General features: G+C 39.7%; 3 protein-coding genes across 9 annotated transcripts in view; all 3 read right to left on the bottom strand.

The window, feature by feature from the left end:
• Positions 1–809: 809 nt before the first annotated feature.
• LOC113146237 (matrix remodeling-associated protein 8-like) lies at positions 810–9,045 on the bottom strand. Its single transcript, XM_026333606.1, has 10 exons — positions 8,895–9,045; positions 5,322–5,348; positions 4,903–5,208; positions 4,711–4,812; positions 4,147–4,608; positions 1,575–1,733; positions 1,370–1,400; positions 1,197–1,276; positions 1,037–1,090; positions 810–899 (listed from the first exon to the last, which is right to left on the bottom strand). Exons 1-10 carry the CDS (start codon positions 8,920–8,922, stop codon positions 874–876), a joined length of 1,275 nt encoding a protein of 424 aa, XP_026189391.1. The 5' UTR covers positions 8,923–9,045; the 3' UTR covers positions 810–873.
• Positions 9,046–9,481: 436 nt separating this feature from the next.
• aurkaip1 (aurora kinase A interacting protein 1) lies at positions 9,482–11,784 on the bottom strand. The gene is made up of 4 exons (XM_026332874.1): positions 11,712–11,784; positions 10,545–10,643; positions 9,982–10,436; positions 9,482–9,833 (listed from the first exon to the last, which is right to left on the bottom strand). The coding sequence occupies exons 2-4, from the start codon at positions 10,594–10,596 to the stop codon at positions 9,717–9,719; spliced, it is 624 nt and encodes a 207-aa protein (XP_026188659.1). The 5' UTR covers positions 10,597–10,643; positions 11,712–11,784; the 3' UTR covers positions 9,482–9,716.
• Positions 11,785–12,958: 1,174 nt separating this feature from the next.
• rap1gapa (RAP1 GTPase activating protein a) overlaps positions 12,959–21,177 on the bottom strand; it is a 35,245-nt gene continuing 27,026 nt past the window's right edge. For 3 of the 7 annotated variants that reach the window (XM_026332933.1, XM_026332929.1, XM_026332934.1), the window contains 15 exons: positions 21,043–21,143; positions 20,756–20,885; positions 19,840–19,995; positions 19,686–19,757; positions 19,471–19,557; positions 19,238–19,378; positions 18,420–18,551; positions 17,051–17,128; positions 16,039–16,148; positions 15,781–15,897; positions 15,507–15,642; positions 15,272–15,383; positions 14,982–15,061; positions 14,670–14,717; positions 12,959–14,392 (listed from right to left, as the gene is read on the bottom strand). In XM_026332933.1, the coding sequence (XP_026188718.1) occupies positions 14,709–14,717; positions 14,982–15,061; positions 15,272–15,383; positions 15,507–15,642; positions 15,781–15,897; positions 16,039–16,148; positions 17,051–17,128; positions 18,420–18,551; positions 19,238–19,378; positions 19,471–19,557; positions 19,686–19,757; positions 19,840–19,995; positions 20,756–20,885; positions 21,043–21,143 (1,461 nt within the window). In that variant the 3' untranslated portion in view covers positions 12,959–14,392; positions 14,670–14,708. Of the gene's footprint in view, positions 14,452–14,669; positions 14,718–14,981; positions 15,062–15,271; positions 15,384–15,506; positions 15,643–15,780; positions 15,898–16,038; positions 16,149–17,050; positions 17,129–18,419; positions 18,552–19,237; positions 19,379–19,470; positions 19,558–19,685; positions 19,758–19,839; positions 19,996–20,755; positions 20,886–21,042; positions 21,144–21,177 lie in introns of all 7 variants that reach the window. The other 4 variants (XM_026332932.1, XM_026332931.1, XM_026332930.1 and 1 more) reach the window with 4 other exon arrangements.

Below are 21,177 nucleotides of genomic sequence, written 5' to 3' on the forward strand. Positions count from 1 at the left end.
GCATTACTGAATTAGTAGACCCATTTCTTCCTGAAGTAAACCTCCCAGGGCTGCAATAACCTGTATCAATAACCAGCAGATGCAGTAATACAAATTCAGTCATTTATAAACCAGGATATATTGTACATGCTTGATGCAAACAAGTACTGCACATCCTATTAATAACCAACTAAACAGTTTAAGCTTTTTGTTTCCTGAGTTCTGGTAGACTGAGACTTTAGGCCATGATCCAACAATTGTATTATTTTCTTACCTGAAAACTCCATAAACTGATGTTTTCCAAGATACGATATATATTTGTGGGGAAATATTTTAAGAAAATATTCATGTTCTGTATTTCAAAACTACAGAAAATCCAGAAAAAGTACTATAACCTGTAAAATAGTATCCATAGTTACAAATATGTGGCACATGTTTCCAAAGGCTGTCTCCATTCAGCAAATGAACCTTTAAAACATGGTGTTAAAAAAAAATTGACAAATAAAAGTACAGCAGAATGTGTGAATAAAGGAAAATGGTCAGACAATTAAAAAGAGCTCTGAGCTTGCAGCTTTGTAAGCATGTATAGTACAAATAACACATACTTAGATCAACAGCATGCATTTTAATAAAAAATGTTTTTTAAAAAAGGGCAATAAAATTGCCTAATATTCAAAATAAATCAATGCAAAGAATAATGATCAAATATATGTTTAAACTTAAATGAATTAATGGCTGGTGAAAAATTTTTTTTAAAAAAAAGCTTAGTATGCTTGAGTTACAGCAGAGGGAGCTTTCCTCCTGTCCTCTCTTGGATTTCCTCTTTTTTTTTTAGTCCTTTATTTGTCTGGCATTTGCCCTGGACCTGCCAGCAGCATCTTAGACACATCCCACTCACTTCCACAGCTTCCCGTCATAATCTGGATGGGGAGGGGGGAGGTGGACGTTACACTGTATCATTAAAATGTAATGTTTTTTTCTCTGCGGCTGTAAGGATGTTATTGGTGGATGTTTATTTACTGCATTACAACTCTTTAAATACACAGCATCAACTCACCGTTATTGCAATCTTTGGTCATTTCTTTCTCTTTTAGCAGGTTGTTTTTGTAGTCTGTGGGTTGTAACAGACACACAGGTTAAGAAAGCATATTATTTTTCTTTTTTGTTGAGCAGGTTATGTGTGTGTATTGCTTCTGTGTAAATAAGTCTCACTGTACCAGAATTCAGAGGCTCTTGGTTGCAGGTCTTCATCTCTGTGTAGTCTAATGACATGTCACCTCCACTGATCATATTTAGCCTGCACAAAAACAATTGTGTTTTTGTTTTAAATGTGATTTCATTTCATTTAAAGGAACAATGGTGGATAGTTTAGTACATAGTAATATCTTACCGATCTGCTCTAGCCATCTCATGCTCTATCTCTGGAGAAAAAAAAAAAAAAAGAAATTGAATACCCAATTTCAAACTCACTGGGTGTGCTCCACACTAGCCACCATAATGCATTTTATAATTATAAAGTACAAGCAAGTTGTCAGATAGAAGCCAAGAACAAAGACAGAGTGACTTTATGGGATGAACACACACACATACAGTACCTCTCTTTTTGCGTCGTCGGGTCAGGACAATGGTAGCAACAACAATGAACGCCAGCAGTATGAAAGTTGCCAGGAAGTAGCCCAGATACTGCACAAAATAGCCCTTATGCTCTGGCAGGATGACATTAACCACGCGTGGACTCTCCTCCACACTGGTCCCTATCGGCAGAAAAGTCAATGATAACAGTCAATTAATTAAATCTGAAAATCCGTATTGTAAACATCAAACACAGTCGAGGAAGCCTCCAATCAACAAAATGTACTGTAAATAGGATATACTGGGTTGTTAGACTGGATTATCCTAATGGAAATAAACAAGGATTAAACTGAAATGAATTTCAACATAACCAAAAAAAAAAAAAAATTTTTATTCTTCCTGAGGCTTCTTCATTTTCATCTGTGTCTAAAAGCCAGAGACGGAAGGAGAGAGGGAAGGAGTTAAATGTCAAAATGCTGTACGGCAGTAATGACTTCCAGACCTGATGTCATGCAGCTGGTACATTTTTTCGCCACAGAAAAACATGGGCTGACCAGAAGAGAGGAGGAGAAGTGTGAGGACAGTGAGACAAATTCTGTAATATGGTTTGTCTGCATGTCTGTATTAGCTTTCCACACGCATGTATGGAAAATAAATCTGTGACACCTTAACAGTCTGACGAGCCAGTCTAAATATGCATTTGTCAACACTGCAGCCATAACCCAGTCTGAACGGTTTGTGTATGCTAGATAACTGACGGCAATTATTCAAATCTGACAAGCACAGTAAATGCACACAGAGCTTGGTGATGCAAAACAATAACAATTACAGACTGTTATCGCTAGTATAAACAATATGATAAATTACAGTGTATGCTGCTATACAACACAACACATTCCATGCACGTTAACAGAGCCATTGCTATTAGAGTCTTTCAGCAGCAGTCTATTCACAGAAGGCAGATGACACAAAAAGTGGAAGATGAAATGCATTAAGCCATTGCTTAATAATTGTTTTTTTTTTTCAGTATATCTTTAATCTTCGCTGGCTCATTTAAACTTCTAAGTTGGACATTAGTAAACCTAAACACTGTTAAGGGACTAATGAAGGAAACATAGAATGTACCATTTCTACCATCAAGCTTTTGAAGCCAGCCAATCACTTACTAAGTGGGAGCTTGGTAATTATCACCTGTCACTCTTTAATGTGCCTAATACACATGAAACTGCAAAGACGGGCCCAAGGTCATTGTCTTTTGAGCTCAACTGTCACCAGCAGAGCTAGAACCATGTCCCATGAACAGCACGTTTCCATTTTCTTGACAAATTTGACAAGTGTGTATGTGTTCATGGCTATTTAACATATGCTGCACAGAGGGATATGCACTACTTGGAAGTCAGTGAGCTAAAGCAAAGCATCTTCATTCTCAAAGATAAAGATTTCTGTAGAACCGCTGACAGCTTGCTTCATCATTACACAGAAACAACGCTCTGCTCGTTCCTGCCATGAATAATTACAGCATTAAAATAAAAAGCTTCCATGAAATTTGCAATTTCAGATGATTGCTGGTGCCTGTGTGAGCACAAAATAACCTGTTTTTTACCTAACAGACAAGCTCAGCGGAGCATAAAGAAGATGTGAATTCTGAGCGGAGGTTTGCTCAGAGGACGTGGGCAGGCTGCCATTTACATGGCTGCATTTCTTTACAGCAACCTTTACAGAGTTCTTAAACAGCCTGTCCTTCCTTTAATGGGGAAGGAGGATCTGTAGCCTAACACATACCTTCATCCCTTCGCTTTACTGTGCTCTTTCATGTCATACTGTAGCTGGGCCAGATGTTGCACAGATGTATCAGACTGCCTTTAAATGCTGATAACCATGCCTCAACCAGAGGCTGATATACATCAGCAGAGAGAAATAGCAGAAACTGAGAGAAAAGAAGCTAAAGATTCTAAAGATACAGTGGAATCAGTCTAGACACATAGTTGGGACTTTTGGAAAATAGGGTCAAATGGAGGAAAAAATGCAAGACATGACCATACACTCCCGAAATTACTAGCTATTGGAGCCAACTGCTGTGCTCAGCACAATTAAAATGTCTGAAGCAGTAAACGAAAAAGCTGTAAATGAAAAAACCTTTTGTGAGGAAAACGAGACAACTTTCATTTCAGCCAATTTAAAGTTATTTGCTGTAGGCAGGTTCTCAATGCAGAACTGTGAATAAATGCCTAAAAACCCCAGCTTTTCAGTTTGCAATGCTGAATTCACAGTCAACAACTGATAGAAAGCCTCCATTCGTTCTGTTGCTCCTACCTTGTCTCTAACTTTCGGCCAGGCTTTCTTTGTTACTCAACTAGCTCCTTCCTTCTGCCTCCTCCCTCCCAGTCCAACAGAAAAACACAGAAAACGGAGGAGAATTTGGCAACCTGAGGAACTGATTTAACTGACCAACTATGCCTATAAATATAACAAAAAAACCCAGGGGCAGTCTACACATAACTCTGCCCAAGGGAAAATCATTTACCATTATTCATGTCTGGAAAAACAAAGCTCTGGTGATGTTTGTCTTGTTTTTTTTAATTCCAAGTGACTTACCTAGTTCTGGCTCATCATTCTGGAAAATTCTTGGCGCTGTAGTGGGGGTGGATGGAAGTGGAGGTCCCACAGTGAGCCTAAAGATGCGCCTCTCATGCAGACCACAGTAGTGGTGGTGCAGGTGGCAGGAGTAAAGCCCTTTGTCATGGGGCTTCAAGTCAGAAATGGACAGTGAGAAGTCTCCTAATGTAAAAGCATCCTCGGCCACGCTCATCTTGTTCTGGGCAAAGAGTGGCCCGTAATCCCGGCGCTCTCCAGAGGCATAGAGATCCACCAGCCGGTCTGCCATGTCAGGACGCACTCCAGGAGGCTGGAAGTCCCAGTGAGCCACCTGCTGCTTTTCCTCCTGGAGACCATCTCTCCACAGGGAGTGCCGGTTCACACAAGGTAGTACCACTGAGTTGCCCAGCAACACCACGAACACAGTCTTCTCTCCATCCCAGTAACGCTTCTCTTTCCGAGCTGCACACAACAGAGGAATAAAATGTGAAATGCGCTGCTCTACAGGACATTTGATACATCAGGATTCATGGAACAAGAGGCTTTATGATTAGCAGTTCTCACATGACTTTGTGACGTTCAGCTGGATTTGGATGGATTGGTGAATCTGACAGTAATGATGGTGCAGATTACAAGTATAAACCCCTTTGTCAGTTGCGATCACATCTAAAACATCAAGCAAACAACAGTAAGATGAAATCATAAAAGGAAGACCGCCTTGTTTATGTTGCTACTGGCAAAGAACCGGAGTCTCACTGTTAATGATAAGAGAGAAGTTTCCATCACTGAAACCCGACTCTGGGATAGAAATGCGTCCCTTGTTGAAGCCATTGTAGACCCTCTGGCGGGCTCCGGGGGACATGTCCAAGACTCGCTCTCTAGAATACTCTGGGCTGCTGCGGACCAGGTCCCAGTGCACCACCCTCTGGCGGTCCTTGAGTCTGTCCCGGGTCCATACCATACGGGGGCTGTGGCAGGGCAGGACAGCCTTAGTCCCTGCAGGAAGGGTGATGTTCCTGGCCTCCACCACGCCACCACGGTTACTGCTGCCCTGACCCCACACTAACACACATGGTTTCAGAAGATAGAAAAGAAAAGAAGCATAAAAACCTAGAAAAAGCAACTATGTCTTTAGTTTTAATGAAGGTAATGCTTAGATAAATAAATGGTCTTACCTCCTGGGAGGAAGAGCACAGCAAAAACTGAAACAGGCAAAAAAAAAAAAAGAATGATTAGCGGTATATCCTACTGAGACTTTTAATTCATACTTCCTGCTTGTTGCTCAATTATATAGGTTTTTTGCAGACTGCAGTATAAACCCATTCACCAATTAAGTCTCAAGAAATATCTCTAAAAGCCTGAAGTATCTGGAGTGTTAGGGTTTGACCTGGGCTGAACCAGCGGTGAAAGAGATCAGAGCAGGAACTGAAGTGGGTTCAGAGGCAGGACTGTTTACAGAATCAGTGGAAAACTAAAGAAATGGTAAGGACACGATTTTGAAACAGATATATGCACGCAGCAGAAACATTCCAGATGTCAACACTATTCTCTGGAAAGACATTTGGCTGTTTGTTTGGGCTTTTTCACTCTAGAGATAATAATTGTTTTCCTACAGTGCATTTGCTATTTCTAATGCATTTTTCCCACTGTGCTATTTCATCGACTGTTTGCTGAAAGGCCAGAGGAGACGCTTGCAGCCAAAGAACACAGAGCCTCTATTCATGCAGCTGCTGCTGGTTTGTTGCAAGGCCATGATCCTGAGGGGATGAAGAAGCAGGCTGATACTCTGCTCACTTCAGTCCCACTGAACAAACACCTGTATATTTTTACCATACTGGTGATGGGTAGGGGGAACTACAGAGCCGTCAGTGTGGTGTTATTTTTCAGTGCGTTCAGAACATCTGAATAAAGAGCAAAAGCAAACAAAACAGCCAAACAATACTTCACAGAAGTACTGCTACTGTGCTTTTTTTTTTTTTTGCAGTAGTATATAATAATACTTCAAGTTGAGTGAAATGATTGCAGCATGCACACTGGCATCTGACAGCAGACCTCACACTGGAAAACTTAGATGGGTTTTCTATTGAAGGGTATAAACTTTCCTGCAGATGGTAAAACAAAGTGTCCCAGCCCCTGTAATTTTCTCTCATCCCTCCATCCAGACACACACACACACAGGCTGGTGACTCACCAGGCTGATTTAACGCTAAAGACTTAACAATGTGCTCTTGAATTACCAGAGATAATAACAGGCAATTTAGCAAACGACATGTAAAAATCACCGTCGTCATTTGGTAACCCCAGGAATCACACGGACACTCACGTAACAGAATGTCATCCTCAGGGTAAAGCAAAACCAGCTTTATACATATGACTCAAACGTAAAGCATCAATTTATTCAGGCCGTTACTATGATTCATGAGCGACGTGGCCACGTAAAGTTTACTCACAGCTCCATCACAGGTTCAGAATTAATCAAACAAATCTGTCCAGTTGCAGACTCAGCTAAACACACAAAGACACATTCAGAGACCTGCAGAGCCTATTGACTCTCCCATGGATACACCCACATTACATTAAGTGTCTGCCAAGATTTTTAGTCCTCTGAGTACTTTTCTTGCTTTATTGTAAGTTAGTACACTTGCATCTACTTTCTATTGTTGTAGCCAAGCAACTAACTACAAAACTCTCAAGTAATAACTTTTTACGCAAACACTTTCATTTGATGTTGTTCATTCTTCTACTTCACTACACTGCTAAGGCAAGAGTTCACTGTACTACAGTTATCTGACAGACATAGTTTACTCTTCATTTTCAAATGCTACATTTAAATAATCTTCTAAAATAAAATACATTGTTAAATATTAAACCTATGATTTCCAACTACTTTGGCCTATGAGCCATTACAAGAATGTTTCAGATGTTTACGAGCAGAGTGAATTCATCTTTACACAGCTCAGATGGTTTCACTCAAACGACTGTTTGAAACACAATGGGGTAAAGGAAGAGTTCACTGAAAAGCAAAGATCAGAGAAAAAAGAAAACAAACTTGAGTGGTAAATCTCAGATCTTCTGCTCTGATACCCTACTAAGCATCTCACCCCCAGATTTATCTTGTGACCCACTGACGGGCCCCAACCCCAGCCCCTAGTTTGGGAACTATATATAGAGTCAATTCAAAAAGGACCCAGACCACTTTACTTTTTTACACTTTATTATGTTGTAAGTTTAATTTTAATGGATAAAACTGGTTATCCTACACTCAATATCCAATCATGACAAAGTGCAAATATGATTTTAATTTTTTTTTTTAATCAAACATTTAAATCTCATTTGTAGAAGCATTCAGACTCTCAGTTCAGCCTCTGGCAACATTAATAGCATCAAATCTTCTTTGGTGCAGAAAAAATGAGCTGGTCTAAAAACTGAAGTCATTTTTCCACAAACCATGTATTTTCACTTTTATTACCTTAAATATATTTTGCTGAAATACTTTTGTACCTTAACTAAAATTTTGAATATGGGATTTACCTGGAATGGAGAATGTTTACTTTGCATTTGTACTTTTGCTAAAATGTTCCCATCTTGCCTTATGAGTCAGAAATTTATTACATATCATTTTTAGGTATATGTTCTCTATAGAGGTGGACTATATATATATATTCAGACATATATATATATATATATGGCCTGTAGGGTACTGTAAGTATGTTTTTACCTCCACCTATCTGATGAGTCCCATATGTCCATATTCAGCTGGGAGCATCACCTCAGGGTGCAGCCACCTTTTTCTACAAACGTCTGAATATCCAGCTGCCAATAATTTATTGTGACCCTGTCATTTTCTGTCTTCAGCCAAATGAGTAGCTACGTGTTTATACGCTTATTTTATTCCAAACAACAATTCTAATGTTTTCCATGCCTCATCGCTGGCGCCCGTTCATTAAGACAGAGCCCATGATAAACAAGGTCAGAGTGGTAATCCCCCTCCTCCACTCCGTCCGGAGCCCACTCGTGGTGAAACACTCATTACTGACACATATAATGACTGGATGCTGGATTGTGCTGACTCCTCTACTCAGGCCGCAGTTAACTAGAAACACTTGGGCTGAGGCCATAAAAAAATCCCACATAAACACCAACAGGCCTGAGGCATGGTCAGAGTCACACAGCGTCACCGTGATTTTCAGTACTGGGATTATTTCAAAATAAAAGATGTAATCTGTAATCTCAAATAACTACACGCGCGGGGGATATAGTTTAGATGACAGACAATCAGGTTTTTCAATGTGTGCCAATATATCTTAAAACATAATACTTACCGTGTGCGGACTGGTAGACACAAAGAGATTTTAGGAGAAAACAGAAAGAAATAGATATCTTATATATAAACAGCCTCCATAAATAAACAGCACAAAAAGTGAGCTGCATTCTGGGTTAAAAATATCTGAAGCAAGTAGAAGTAGCTGGAAAAAAAAAATCGTGCAGACAGACTGAGTGAACAATAAAATCTAAAGTCTGTCTAACAGATTAGTCTGCTTTTAAATCAACACCACATCTTATTTTACTGACATTTTGAGAAACAAACAAACTAAAAACTAGTTAAGGAGAAAATATGCAGCAGAGCAGACCTGACAAATGAGCAGCTGACGGCTTTTGTGCCTGATGGGTCATTCTGAGCTGTGGAAAGAAAAAGTTTCCTCAAGTTATTTTCTGGCTTTTAAAAACAAGACAAGTGAAGGACTTACTCTGAGGCAGGATCATATGGAGGCGCATCTTTTCGCAGTGCTGCCAGCGAAGGGAGAAGCCCGTCAGAGGTGACCTGTGCGTCAACAGACAAAAACACAAAAAGACTCCCAAGTTCACCGAACAGCAGCTCAGCTGGGTTTTTGTTGGATTCCTTCAGTCTGGAGCCGAATCACGCTCCGCCTCCGCCACCCAGTGAAATCTAAAACCTTTGCTGCTGCGCGTCTCACGCACAACTTGAAGCAGCGGCAGAACTATAACCCAACAACATACTTCAGCAATTACATAGGAAAAAACTAGGGCAAAAGGCCGAATGTAGAGATAATACCAGCACCGGACCCTGCACAAGTCAAAACATACTGCAGCTTTCCATCCAACACAAAGAGGAGAGGTTTACTAATATACTGATGATTCAGGTCTGTTTAGAGTGGAGTTACAAAAATATCTACAGGTGACAGGGACCATTTCCGTTTCTACATATTCTCAGACTTTGCACAATACTGCCACCCATCGTTTGAATAGAGAAAATGTCAGCTGTCCAATGATTCAACCATTAGTCCCCTTAATAATAATTACAGCACACCATGCGTCAGGCCTGACAGAGGAAGATGTTTATTAGATCATGTTCACTATTAAAAAAAAATAACTGTACACATAGAACAGTTTGATTGCAGCATGTTTGAGTGATAAAGTTCACAGATATGCTTCAATCACGCTGCAAAACACAGAAAGCAGGCTGACCACTTTAACTGCAGTGTGTTGTTGTGTCAGAGCCATCCAGTGTAGAGTTTGTGACTTAATCACAAATTCACTGTCACTGTCTCTCAGTCTTTTTTGTTTGCATGGTGTTTAATGAAGATGTTAGGTGTGCTCCATCCTTCTGGAGCCTTCTTCAGTCCAGCACGTGTCCAGATCCTCTGCAGATCCTTCTCAAATCGTTTCTGTTCAGAATAAACTCTCAGTCAGCCATGGTAGTGCAAGAAAAGTACATTTACACCAAATTCAGCTAGAGATGGGAAAGGCTGCATATATAATATATAGAGACAAAAATAATTCTTTTTATAGCCAAAAAGGGGAAATTCGTCTTACCTGCTTCTTTCTTGCCCTGCCCTCCAACACTCTCTTCCTCAAGAATTTAGTCCGTTTTTGCAGCTTCTTGTATTTATGCCGGTTCATCTTCCGCCGTCGAATCTCCAGAACATTCTTACATCTAAGGGGTGGTACTGAACCCTCCCCATCCTCCATAACAGGAATAGAGATGGATGGCAGCACCTTTTCCTCCAGTAGCTCTACATCCTCCTGTGGCTGAGCGGACTCCAGCAGGGGGGGGAGGGAGTAACGCAAGGACAGCCAGGTCTCTAGAGGACTTACTGACAGTTTACGTGGCACAAGAGCCTCGTCCAGTTCTGGCTCCAGTTGGACCCATCGAGGAGGAGATGTGTTGTCTGCTGCTGTTGAGTAGTTTCTCAGTGTGTGTTTTGGTGAAGAGCAGTAAGCAGGAAGAATAAATCCATTCAAAAGTTCTCCATGGGCTTGAAGTGCACCTAGTCATTAAAAAAAAAAGGTTAAGTAATTTTCAGCAATATTATGTTCACAGGAAATTGACTTTAAGGTAAGATTAGATACCTAAACAGATATTTCTTAATACTTACACGTCGCTCTATGTAGTAGACTGAGACGAGGAATAACCTTTAAAGCAAACATTGCTAATGATCATCCAAATAAAGTCATCAAGAATGGGTGAACTGGTCCTGTGGGAATAAGAAACGTACTGTTTTAGTCATGGCCCTTCGATAAAGCTTTGAAACTAATGATCAACAGATAAGTGTGGCACCATTCACCCCACAGAAACGGAATATCATCTCTGTATGTTTAATCTTATAGATGAGCTCAGAGTAAAGTTCTCTTTATCAATTAATCTGATCTTTGGCCACTCTTGTTTGAAAAAAAAAAACAAACAGATTTAACAGATTTATTTCCATTTGATTAACTGATGGATTAATCAATAAACTGTCTTTGCAGTTCTGTAAACCTAAGTTCCTCAATGAAAGCAAACCTAATTTACTGAAACTGTTAAAACTCCACAAAAACCTTTAAGTACACATATTTTGTCCAACTATTATTTCTAATGAATTTAAGCTCAACTTCAACAACCTTTTTACCTATATATTATTTTGGCTTACACTGAATTGAATCATATAAAACAGTCAATTATCAATATTTCTGTACATCATATAACTAAGTAATTGATTGTTGCAGGCTGCAGCTCTAAATGAGTCAAGGAAAAGATTACCACAGCTGAAATAAAGAAAAAACATCTAGGTCAAATTTGTCAAAGGAAACAAAGCTTTTCAAAAGTGAAGATTGTCAGCTCTTCCATTCTGTGTCACTGTAAAGTCAGTATATCTTGGTTTAGGACAAAAACACCTTGAAGAGCTGCTGTGAGCTCTGTGAGGATGTTTCTATAAAGATACCACAGTAAAATAAACGATTATAACGTTAGCCATGTATGAGGTGTCTCTGCATGTGGTTAACGTGTAGGTAACTTAACCACATTACAAATAACTAAACATAGCGACATTAGTGAACCAGTGCAAAAGCCTTAGTTTCTGCACAACATGAGAAAAATGAAATAAGGTTCATTTATAGTTTCTGGATGCTGCCGACACAGCAGTCCTGCAGTTGTTGCTCATACCAGCGACACGGCTTGTCTTCAGTCAAGAAAACGCGATATCACCAAAGGTAAGATTAGCTCTGCTATGAACCACGTGACAAAATACAATTAATTCATTTGGTTTAAAAACGGTCTGTTTATTTACCTTAAATTCTTTGACCGGGTTTTCAATGTGACTTCAGACACCCACTTCCGACTCGTGCGTCCAAAAATGCAAGTGCTTCCGGTTTCTTAGAGCGAACAAAGGTTCCGCCGGAGCCGGTAATATCTATCTATCTATCTATCTATCTATCTATCTATCTATCTATCTATCTATCTATCTATCTATCTATCTATCTATCTATCTATCTATCTATCTATCTATTTCTCTCTCTCTTTAGAGAGGGAGAGAGAGATCTATGTAGATATAGATAGATAGATATATTCTGAATAATTCATGTACACAGGCAGCATGAAGTCATTCTACAGTTAAATAAATAAATAAACCGCACATATGGCCTTGAGTTTACAGCAGATAAGCTGGAGGCCTAAATAACTCCACTGGAGGGCAGTTTAAATCAAAGTGTTTTCATAATATATAACATCTGTTTGATGCAGGGAAGGTTTGCCTGAATGCAGCACAGGTATGACCTCCAAACATAAAATGAAAAAAATATGGGGAAAATGCTCCACGGATGAAGATGTTCTGAGCAAAATGTGAGTACCATTACATACAGGGCCAAATACACAATCAACATGTCTACAATCACTGGTATCTGATTTATCTTGAGTGTATTTGAAACTTATTGTGGGCCTGTAGCTTAATAGCTTTCTTTATTTTCCTATTCTTGTTTTTGTTGTTGAATTTATATTTTTAGGCTGTTATCTTTAATCAGCATGTTCAAAATGAAAAAAAAATATAGTACTAAAATTCCCAAATGATAGTCTGTGGTACCAGTGTTATACTTTGTACATAAAAGTACTTTTTGTTCTTGGCCTGTAATCAATGTTCTTTGATCAATGCACAATTTCTAAACCCCTTCATGAAGTGCCACAAATATGTTAGAATTATTGTTTTGTGAGAAGATGCATTTTAAAAGGCATGATTCAATAGTGTTTCCATTTGACTCATAAAACGTAATATATGTCTTTCTTCCATGTGGTTCAGTTGTATAACCAGGGAAGCCTCCACTTTTAGATTGCTCCAGTTTTACATATTTCCTGGCAGTCTCATCAAATCATTAATACATGGGGATTTCTTTCTTAGTTGTCATTTAGATGGTAAGAAATGGAACATCTATAGTGTGTACGCATTTCACAGCAGGGATTTTGTATAGAAAATAAACAAACGAAGTAAAATAATGTTTCTGAGTGATGTGATGCAGGGCAAAAGAGAGTGAGTACAGAAGACTGTAAAGTTCTCAGGGCATTTATTTACAATAAAAACAACAAAACATTCATTTCTTTGTAAATCCTGCTTAACTGTTTGCTTCACCATCTATATATACGACATCAGTTTGTGATGATAAGGCAACTGAAATATATCAGCAGGATGTACTGAAAGATTTTCCCCTTTACAGAAAATCCCAGATAGCTTTTAAAAGAATTTTATTTTACAAAAGTCTCTTAAAATAATGCTTAAGTTTTAGGGTATACAGAAAAAAAACAATACATTCTTAGCTTGGCAGTCATGATGTCTTTGTCAATTCCATCTTAAATCTATGACTTACACATTATACAATATGTACTTCAACTAAATATCTATTTACAAAATCAGTAGTTTTATCTCAAGATTTTCTCACTAGCAAAGAAAAATATTCACTTTGATTGCACTGAAAGAGATCTGACTGCTGAATTAGGCAGGACTTGACAGGTGACAACATCATAATTTACTCCAACACATACAGTATAAGCATACAGAGGGCTGAATGTACCCACTATAGAAGTGTAGTATAACAGATGTACACCACAAATGTCCCTTCAACAAGAATCAAATCAATAAATAAAAACATATATCAGAGAGAAAAAAAGCAACTCAGAATATAAGGTACTGTACAGACTGGTTTCCACACCAGCAGAAAAGACAAAGTGGTGGATGGTGGATATAGTATATCCATACATTAGTACACAATACAGACAGTGCTGAAGTCACCATTTAGACACTAGTGTGCTTAAAAAGCATTCTGCATATATTTCTGTTAATCTTAAACTAATACTGTTGTTCCATTTTTGGCTGCAGAATATAGTCACAGAAATGAGGTAAAACAATCCTGATGGCCAATGAAATTGAATGATAGGTTTTTAAGGCCATTTTGTGTTATGTAAGATGCATTGCTTTGTTAAGTTTCAAATCTGATCTTGTAGAGATTTGGGTGGTAGAGCAAGGAGTACAGCTATTTTGCTGCAGCTATAGAATCCTTCAATTCTGGATTTTACCAAGAGAATAATTTAATATCTTACAGCATCCAACAGATAATTTACACATTATAGTAGCAGCAGAAGTCCTTCTCAGTTACCCTTTATAACCAGCACACCACCAACAATCTTTTTACAAAGGTCTGATAAAAAAATTAATAAATAAAAAAAAAACATAAACAAAAAAATCATATGACTAGGCAATGTGTGTAAAAAGACAAAGAAAAGATTAGAAAGAAACAGCACTGTTACAAGCTGTCCCATATTTGTGGGTCATTCTTTCCAGCGTCCTCCAGGTTTCTGGATTTCTGCATTCTGGCTTTCACTGAGCAGCTGATTGGCCTTCTTTCTCATCTTCTTCCTTTTCCTCACTAGCCATGGCCAACACCTGCACCGTCTCATCTCCCAGAAGGATTGTGACTTATGGGAATGCTTTGGGAATAAGAAAGACATCTGGTAAAGAGGGTTGAGATGCAGGTCCACTGGTACATCTGATAAAGATGTAGGTGTCAGAATGCACTTTATTCACACAATTCTTTAAAAGCTATGACTAATAATTATATTTTGACATGCATTATGACTTAAAAAGCTATGCAAAAAATAGCTGCATAATAAATATACACACTCAGTTTGGTATCAGTGCATCTGGTCCATCTGGTTTAAATCCATGAACCTAAGGAACACGAGAAGGTAACAGAAAAAGTCTAACCTGAAGATGGAGATCCAGTTCGTAACCAGGTAGGTGGAGCTAACAGTTCTGCACACAGAGACGCAGAAACAGCAATTGAAACAAACACATCAGAAACAAACATTAGGACCACTAGTGGCTTTAGTGCTGTACAGCATCATTGCAGCACCTTTTGTTTGAGTAATGAGAAACTTTTACAGACAAGTAAATGTTTCAAAGCCAGGGTGAAGCCAGCGTTAAGAAAAAAATTACCAGGCAGCACAACAAAGAAGATTTCAGAATAGCTGATAATTAGGTGAGAATTTTGTTTGTTACAGTGTGAAGTTGACTAACCGATGAGGACTGGTGATCGTGTGGTCTTTCCAGTTTGATACGGATGTCTGTTGCCTTTCCCCGTTCAGGTTTAGCAGGCCCTGAAGGATAGGTCGACAGTGTGTTAAATCAGCCATAAATGTCCAAATTCAGTTTCACTGCGTTTTTCTATGGTGCATTTGTTTTTTACAGTATTGTCCTCTGCTTTAGTCTTTTAAATCGTGCTGCCTTCTTTTAAAGCATTTCTAATGTCCTGTGACCTTTGTCACAACTTACTGGACCTGCATCTCCAAGCACTCCACATCTCTCACCTGGAGAACTACCACGACTGGTGGTGCTGGTGCTGCTGATGCTGTCTTCCAGCCAGTTGCTGTAGGTGAGAGAGTCTCGCTTGTGTGGTGTCCCTGCAGACGACAAGCTCTCCTAGGGAAGAGTAGAGTAGACACAGGAACACACAAATACCAATTAGACTGAAAGACAAGTGGCTGACTTAAATGTATTTTATCGTGTTGTCTAACGGTGACACATACTGAACAGACTGCTCACCATGCCCGTGTCATAGTCCTCTGTGGCCTCTGTCTCATTCTCCTCCACCACACTGGCAAAGCTGCTAGCATTGGAGGAGGAACGGGAGAGGTCATGACCCTCGGGGATAGATGGAGCCCTGCCAACGAGAAAAGAACTACACCCTGGATTAACCACTCTCCAACATAGCCAAACCTGATTTTTGCTCATGTCTAAGACAGTCATTCAATGTGCAGCGCAAAGTGTGGATCTGTATATCCATGTGATATGGCTCTAACGTGTCTATCATACACACCTGTTCTTGGTGGTTGTGAGAACCTCTGGTGAGCTCTGATTGGATGAGTTGTCAGATTTGGGGTCTTGAGAGACATGACCACTGTCAGGTGTCTTCTGGGTATTTGAGCTCTCTCTACTGCAACATGAGGCATAAATGTATATATTGTAAGCTTTATAAAAGCTGTACATACAAAAGATACAGATAAAAAATATACTTGGTGTATGGGTACGGAATAAATAAAGATAGCAAGATAATGAGGCCAAACATGAAACATACCTCTTCTCCTGGACTTCTTGAATGTTTTCAATACCGATGGCACTGCTTCGCCTGGAGCTGAAAGGACCAGACTTTTTCCTGGTAGGGCTTTTCCCCGGAATGATCAAAGACTGCCAGACAGAGAGGAAAGGCAGTTAGGGTCAAAATACTTCTAATACCTTGAATATCTTTGAGTAGTAATCTAGCCTATATTATTTGTGTTTTTGTTGTATTCATATGAAAAAATGCTTTTCAAAAAAACGAATTTTTCAGGTTGAAGAGTGACTGCTTGCTGCAGGTATGATGAATAAGAAATATGAACTTGGCACTTAAATTATGCCTTTTGGCGGCTTAACGTCAAGCCCCGGTGCCAGAGCAGAGCACACTGAGGTGGGAGATGAAAGATGGATTTAAACACTCCAGGTTCTACCAAAAAATATGCTTTGTCACTGAGTGCTTTGTTCAATCTCCCTTTTTAAGCTCTCAAGATAAGAACTTGACAAAGCCTTTTATCAATGTGGCTTCAAAGAGCAAGAAGGGGACTCTTTTTTTCCCATAGATTTTCCATAAGACAGTGATTAAATCATTCATATTCATCATTTTTAATCACACAGAAATTTAAGCATACTGGAATTAAAACAGAAAAGACTATGGAAGGATAATATATACTGCAGGTATAAGACAGGACAGTGAGAAAACAAGAAAATCTACAATAATATGCAGAAGAGAACCAGCTAATGTCAGTATTACTATTGACTCTTTTGCAGAGACATTTATCTCTTAATAATCTGGATAGTTTTTATATATAGCATGAGTAAAAATCAAATAATGTGGAGAAAAATATGTATATATACACATATATACATATATCTGCTTTTGTCTTACACAATACTAAGTTAAATACACATTAGGATATTAAAATATGTAGAGAAAAGACTTTGGCAGTCGCATGATGCAGTAGAGCAATGCAGACAAAAAAATGAGCAAAGAGGAGAAGTGAGTAGTGAGAGAGAAGTTAGAATTAGACATGAACCTCTTCTACTGTTCCTATTCCTATGGCACTGCCTCGACGTCCATATTTACTGGGACTTTTGCCTGGGACAAGCAATGACTGAGCCACACAGGAAGACAGGCAGAAAAAAGAGAGAGAGAGAGACAGAGAGAGAGAGAGAGATGGACAAAGTAAGAAAGAGCGTGATGATGACAAAAGGAAGAGAGGAGGGCAGGGGGATGGGGGTCAGGAGAGAAAACATGAGATATATACAAATATATATGAATTTCCATGTAGCAAGTCATGTTGTTCAAACAAAATACAAATGTTAACTGGAAAATACAAGGTAAGACATTTTGGCTCCACAGGGGCAACACAGCAGCTGAATGGGAGAGACAAATGATGAGCCAGTAATGTGAGCCATGAGCCTGTGAGAGAGAGAGGATGAAGAAGAGATAAAAACAGCAGAGGAAGACATACAGCATGTTTTAGATTAGCTTTGGGGGCATAAATAAAGGTTCAGTTATATTCAATATTGTAACATGCTTAACAATGATTTGAGGCTAGTTAATTTCTGAAGGCCAACTTAAATGTAATCTTGAGACATATCAACAGTAATGCAGTAAGGTGTCTGCATACTGCATATAAGACAAAAAGGTCCCATTTCATGAAAATAAAATGTTGGTTTTCATAAACATATAAAAATTTCCATGAAAGTACCTTATTACAGCCAAAATATACAGCACATTTCATACATACCACCAAATGCATAGCAAATGGTAAGTAAAAGCCTTGTATCTACAGATTTAGGTGAGTTTCATGTTTACCTTTAACTAAAGGATGACAATTTTGATTAAAAAGGTTTTTGAGAAGATTTGAGAAGAAATCACAATAAAAAAAAAAAGTCTAAAATGCAACTAGGATACAAGGCTTTCACTTGATTGAAGAAATATTCATTAGGTCATAAATACAGTCAAAGACATTGTGTGATCACCACAAAGCTTTAGCTGACATGCATACACACACACACACACAAACAAGACACAAGCCTCCTTCATTAAAATTAAAATGAGCAAATGCATGGTGGATTTATACAAGAACACCAGTAAGAAGTGTAAGTATATGAAGCCACTTTAACCCAGGGGAGAAATTTGTGTCCCACATGTCATTGAGTGTACAGTTACTCCAACCTGTGGTGGTAGACTATGTCAAACGTTGCAGTGTGAGAGCCAAGTTTAAGACCCAGGCGTAAATTCTCCACTTGACTGAGTGTGCAGACCTTCTCTGTGAGAAGTTAGTGCAGCAGGAAAGTGAGGGAAGAGGGGCGATGAACGCTAGTAGACCTGCTTTGGAAGGCAGAGGAAGCAAGGTTCGCCTCACTCAGCACCAGGTGGCGTGGGTCTGTACTTACTATCCTTGGGAATTTGGGGCTGTCTGCGGGGCTGTGGTTAAAGTTTCCGCTCTGGCTAGTGGAAACTGTGTGAGGCCTCCTGAAAGCAATACCCATGGCATCCATAGACTGGCTCCTGCTGCGGATCACCCGCTACAGAGAGAGATGAGGAGGAGGAGATACATTCAGATGGCACTGACCCCTGTGACCCCTCAGCATCACTGTATGCTGTCACGGGCTGAGTGGAACCTGGGGGCTGTCGGGCCCTGAACACTGACCACTACAGGCAGAGAGAATTGGCCTGATGCTAATCCTGACAGACAAGGAAGCAACAGATAACACTGCTAAGTGTTGGTGCCTGGAGGCTGGTTCAGATGAGTCAATACGTTTAGATAGGCGGTAAGAGAAGAGGAAGGAAGTAGAAGGGCTAAGTGGCTCAAAGATGGCTGACCACAATGACTTTAAAGCAGGGAGAATCCCAGTGCACATCTTTGTAGGCATGTAACAGTGTGCAGAGGTGAAGGCATATAATAGTGAAAGAAATCCATATTATGCATGACAGCAAGGCAGCATCATAGAAAGAAGTGACTGAACACCAGAGCACGCACAGGGTACAGCAGCACAACACAGCCAGGACACATGAGGAAGAACAGCTGGGAAGCCAACGGTGGCGTGATCTGAACAGAGCAGCAGAGCTTCTCCTCATTCAGATTCTCCGCAGAGGGAGACAGATAAAGCCCTTACAGCCCGCATCTTACACAAAGACAAGAACAATCACAACAACACATTTTAGATTCTCACGCTCTTGTCTTTCAGTTTCAGCCTCTGCTGAGAGTTACCTTGAAGGACTCAAAGAAGCCCCCTCCTCCTCCACTCCCATTTTCCAGTCTGTCATCCTCTCCTCCAATACCCATCATGGCCTGGCTGTTCACATGGAGCTCCTCATGCAGGGTCTCTATCAGAGCTGACCGAGTTCGTTCCTTAAACACACACACAGATACACAAAGAAGACATTATTTTGTGCAGCTCTGATCAGAACTGCTAAATGACAGAAATGCTTTTAACAACTCACCTCTAATTTGGCAAATTTATCAGCTTTATAGCAGGCATACTCTGCATTGATGAGCTTAGTGAAAAGAAATTCGTGGAATTCAGGGCCCTGGAAAAAGAGGAGCACGGAGAGAAAGCTTCGTGTTGGAAATGAAAAAACTATCAGGGGAAAGAGGTGAAAGTGCAATGGCTGAGGTTGCAGTAATTCACGTTCAACCAGTTGTTCTTTTCTCTTACTTTCTTAAAAACAGCAGGGTTTGGAAGGGTCGGGCCAAAGAAAGGTACATCGTCCCGTGCTGTCACTGACACCTTAAGAGTAAATAGAAGAAGTTTAATAATTATTTAACAGAGAAAGCATAGTGAAGGTGAGGAAGAGGGTAAAGTAGGTCACCTTGTAGAGAACATTGTCAGAGCAGGGGTTGACCACTTGGACCACAATGTAGGCGTGGAGAAAGTTGGAGGCGATCATGTCTGGCACAAAGGGAGTGTTTTCCTCTTGGAACACAATGGCCACAATATCATTCCCTATGTGCCTCTTTCTCTGCAACTGCAATATAACAACAACACCAAACTAAGCATTTCATTTTTGGACAAATAAATGGAAACTATACTTCTCTCACGACAGTAATGGTGGGGTGAGAGAATGTTTATGCCAAGCATTGGATTTTGTGTATGAATATTACAGTAAGAGAGACCCTATTTAATTCAGAAAAGTCTTTAAACTGCTTTAATACATCTTATAAATTAAGCGCTAAAATTTGGACTGTATACAGACTGTAGACACTAGAGATAATTACAAAGGCGTGTTAACTCTTCATTCCTCCCTCTCCTTGGCTTGCAGAAGAAACCATGTCAACTTGGGAAATACCACCAGGGAGTGCTGTTTCATATGATGGCAGCCGGAGCAATCACTGACTGGCTGGCTCCTCTTGTGAAGACTGTGTTTGTTTAAACTACGACAGCAAATGGTGTGTGAGCTTGTGATAATTAATCAGTGTTTGTGTGAATATGTGGCGGAACATGATGCTGAGATGCAGAGACCAGGAGGCTGCCTGAGCAATGCGGAATCTCAGCTTTAAATCACTGTTAGGGAGGACTTAATGCGCACACATGCACACACTGACGTATACTTTCATAGTGTTTCATGTTTTCCACTAGTGATTTTTTCTTTTTGCAAATGTGCTGCAGTTGTTTGGCACTACAAGAGGTAAATGCAAAATATGGTACATCAATAGCCATAAGGAACCTGTCTGACTGCTTGCTATGAATCATAAAAGGTGTGTTACTCTGGTATTATATTACAGCACCTGCTGGGTGTCCCCCTCTGTGTAAGGCAGCTTTGTGGACACATGGAACATGACCTCTTTGTTACGATAGTTGCAGTAGACAGATTCAGAGCCAGTCTGCCCGTGAGTCACATCTAACCCTCCGCGGAACCTGCAAGCACACAGAACCACGACTAACAGGCTATTCTCCACCATCATTGCAACAACATTCCTATAGTTGGTATGATATAAGGTAGACTGCAGTTGGCATCGTACAGTAAAGGGTATGGTACAGTGTATAGTACACAATGACATGGTCAGGTCCTTACCCTTTAAAGTTGTGCAGCTCAATTTTCTCTCCTAGAAACTGCAGGAATTCTATAAAGGCAGGGCTCTCTTCATTGTTGCCAAAAAGCTCTTCCTCTGAAGTCTGAATACAAAAAAAAAAAAAAATCCTAAGGCTT

Source organism: Mastacembelus armatus, chromosome 7, assembly GCF_900324485.2.
Source record: "Mastacembelus armatus chromosome 7, fMasArm1.2, whole genome shotgun sequence".
NCBI classification, from domain to species: Eukaryota; Metazoa; Chordata; class Actinopteri; order Synbranchiformes; family Mastacembelidae; genus Mastacembelus; species Mastacembelus armatus.